General features: G+C 45.7%; 1 protein-coding gene across 1 annotated transcript; it reads left to right on the forward strand.

The window, feature by feature from the left end:
* Positions 1-1,376: 1,376 nt before the first annotated feature.
* Positions 1,377-2,820, forward strand: RPS26 (ribosomal protein S26). The gene is made up of 4 exons (XM_080935208.1): positions 1,377-1,397; positions 1,633-1,810; positions 2,170-2,300; positions 2,715-2,820. The coding sequence occupies exons 1-4, from the start codon at positions 1,395-1,397 to the stop codon at positions 2,748-2,750; spliced, it is 348 nt and encodes a 115-aa protein (XP_080791334.1). The 5' UTR covers positions 1,377-1,394; the 3' UTR covers positions 2,751-2,820.
* Positions 2,821-3,091: the final 271 nt, after the last annotated feature.

The following is a 3,091-nucleotide window of genomic DNA, read 5'->3' on the forward strand; positions in this document are numbered from 1 at the left end:
CACTATGACTGTCTTAAGTCACACCAGAAGAGGGCGCCAAGATCCCATTGCAGATAATTGTGAGCCACCATGTGGTTGCTGGGAATTGAACTGAGGAACTCTGAAAGAGCAGTCAGTGCTCTTAACCACTGAGCCATCTCTCTAGCCCCCAACAGAGTTTTACATGAGTTCTGGAGATAGAAATCCAGTCCTCTGGCTTGTAGGATTAGCATGTTTACCGGGAGCATGGTGACTGGGTTGCCTGGAATTCCAGCACCTGGGAGGTAGACTCAAGAAGCTCAAGGTCACACCTGGCTACCAAATGAGTTCCAGGTCAGCCTGGACAATGTGTATGTTTCAAAATAAAGTGAGAATATCTGATAGACTTGCTCTGTTAAATTAAGTTGGTACATACAAAGTACTAAGTACAGTGCCTCACCGGTGTTAAGAGGACCTAGAAATAAAAAGGTGGTTCAAGCCCACTGTGGTAGTCTAATCCCAGCACTTGAGAGGCAGTGGTAGGCAGGTCTATAGAACAAGTTCCATGAGAGAAACCTTTTCTCAGAAAAAGATTCAAAAGATAGCTCAAGGGGGCTAGAGAAATGGTTCAGTGGTTAAGAGCACTGACTGCTCTTCCAGAGGTCCTGAGTTCAAATTCCAACAACCACATGGTGGCTCACAGCCATTTATCATGAGATCTAATGCCCTCTTTGGTGTGTCTGAAGACAGTTACAGTGTACACTACTGTGTATAAATAAGTAAAATTGTTATTTTTTAAAAAAGTTCAAAACAAAACTCCATATTAGTCCCATCGACAAAACATTTCTCTCATTTAAAGCTTTTATTTGAGCAGATAAATTTACAAAATGGTTTGTTTCTCCCAGGTCTTCTATTTCTAATTCCTACACCTAGAATACACATTTCGAAGAAATGAATCATGGCGTCTTACGGTGGTGCAGCGCCGCCTTTAGTCCGTCTACTCCGGGATAGAGGGACTGCTCCATACTACATACATGCTCCATACTACAATTCCCAGAATGCATCTCTTTTGGCCGCCTACAATAGGGAGTGTGCGTCCGAATTTAGATAACTTCCGCTCTGGAGCTAACGTAAACCGGATGTTATAGAGCCGTAGAATCACTTCCTGGTTCGTCGTATAACATTTTAGCCTTCCGCCAGAAAATTAAATAGTCCAATTGGTACTTCTCGTCACAATTTCTAGGGACTTCTCACAACCCTACATTTCATCGGGAACGCTAAATAATTGGGTAAATTTTAGTACAATAGTTGCAGAAGAGTAAATATAATAACACGTCTTCAAGGGTTTTTTTACCCCCGGCGTGAGCGTAGGGATCTCGTACTATATAAGAGTGTCGGGCGAGCCGCCGGATCCTCTTTCGAGTCTTGGCTCCAAGATGGTGAGTATCGCCGCGTGGTGAGCGCGCGGGCCTGAAAACCGGGTGAGAAGTAGGTTCTTGGATCGTAGAGACTTGAGGGTCAGAGCCTTGGAGGAGAAAGTGGCCGAGTGTACGTCCAGCTCGGACTTGACGTGCCCGGGACTTCTATGGGTCTCTGTCAGGACTGCGGGCGGCGGCCGGCCAGGAAGGGCTGAAGTCTCACCCGGTTTCTGATAGCGTCTTTTCTTATCCTCAGACCAAAAAAAGAAGAAACAACGGTCGTGCCAAAAAGGGCCGCGGCCATGTGCAGCCAATTCGCTGCACGAACTGCGCCCGGTGCGTGCCCAAGGATAAGGCCATTAAGAAGTTTGTCATTCGGAACATTGTAGAAGCCGCTGCCGTCAGGGACATATCTGAAGCAAGCGTCTTCGATGGTAAGTGAGCGACAGCCGTGGATTGTATGGGGACGAAAAGTGAAAAGGTGTATTTGGCTCGTTATCTTAAGCTTGGAGAGAAGGGTGCCTTTTGTGGCATAGTAAACGGGCTTAATGTTGGAGTTTTAACTTGGTTTTTCTTTTGGGGTGGACATTGAGGTTCGTGCATGGTAGGTAAACCCTGCCTGCCTGTTGAGAGCTGAGAAGGCATAGTAATTCTTGGGTTGCTGAAGAAAATTTAAAATGGGCAAAGGCAGCTTGGGATCAGTTTGACTTGTTTTTGGAACTCATTGTGTAGACCCTGACTGAACTCGAAGATCTGTCACCCTAGTGTATCTAACTGCTGCTCCTTTTCTCAGCTTACGTGCTTCCCAAGCTCTACGTCAAGCTGCATTACTGTGTGAGCTGTGCCATCCACAGCAAGGTCGTCAGGAACCGATCTCGGGAGGCCCGGAAGGACCGTACACCCCCACCACGATTCAGACCTGCTGTGAGTAGATTGTTTTTTACTTGAGACATAGTCTTACCCAGAGAAGTATCCATTAAGTTTTTAGTCTGGTGTGGCAGGTGTGACTTTCATTTAGAATTTAAAATGTTTTCTTCTTTGGCATAGCTAGGATGTTTTCGATTGAATGGTATGGTGTCTGTAAGTTTATTTTATAGCCTGAAACCACTTTTAGTGATAGGAAGGTGGTGGTTGGGGTCTTTGGTTTGAGATGGTAGGTCTTCAGCTTGATAACTGGTAGAAGCTCCAAGTGCTCTGTAGTGAACTGCGTGGGTGGGTGGGTTTGGGGTGTTTGTTTTTAATGACATCTTATCGGCCTTACCTACAGTGCTGGAAAATCGGCCGCCGCAGAATACTTGAGTGCCCTTTTAATTTAGCGAATCTCTTTTTTTTTTTCAGGGCGCTGCTCCACGACCTCCTCCAAAGCCCATGTAATAAGTTTTCGTGAGGATGGGAAGAAAAAATGCCTTGAGAAAATAAAGCGAAAGTTGTACTTTATATGGCATTGAGTGTGTCTGTGTCCAGTCTCTGCATTGGAGGCCATAGTGGAAAACATCCTTTTAAAGGCATTCTCTGCAGGTGGGACAGCTGTGAGCTCCGTGGGTCCTGTTGATGCCACCTCAGCCCCAGCAAGCCTGGCATTACAAAATTGTCTCTGAAAGCTGAGCCAGTTGGTGCCTTGTCTAGGAAATACAGCAGCAAGAAATGACAGTGTTTCAAGGTCCTAGGCATGATTCTATTTTTGAAACCTTTAATCCAAATTGAAGGCAAAGCTG

This window comes from Micromys minutus, assembly GCF_963924665.1.
Source record: "Micromys minutus genome assembly, chromosome: 22".
Classification (NCBI taxonomy): domain Eukaryota; kingdom Metazoa; phylum Chordata; class Mammalia; order Rodentia; family Muridae; genus Micromys; species Micromys minutus.

Excerpts from the sequence above, each read along its gene's own strand:
- RPS26 (XM_080935208.1), top strand. Across the intron at positions 1,811-2,169 it reads TGAAGCAAGCGTCTTCGATG|CTTACGTGCTTCCCAAGCTC; the intron begins GTAAGTGAGCGA and ends TCCTTTTCTCAG. Across the intron at positions 2,301-2,714 it reads CACCACGATTCAGACCTGCT|GGCGCTGCTCCACGACCTCC; the intron begins GTGAGTAGATTG and ends TTTTTTTTTCAG.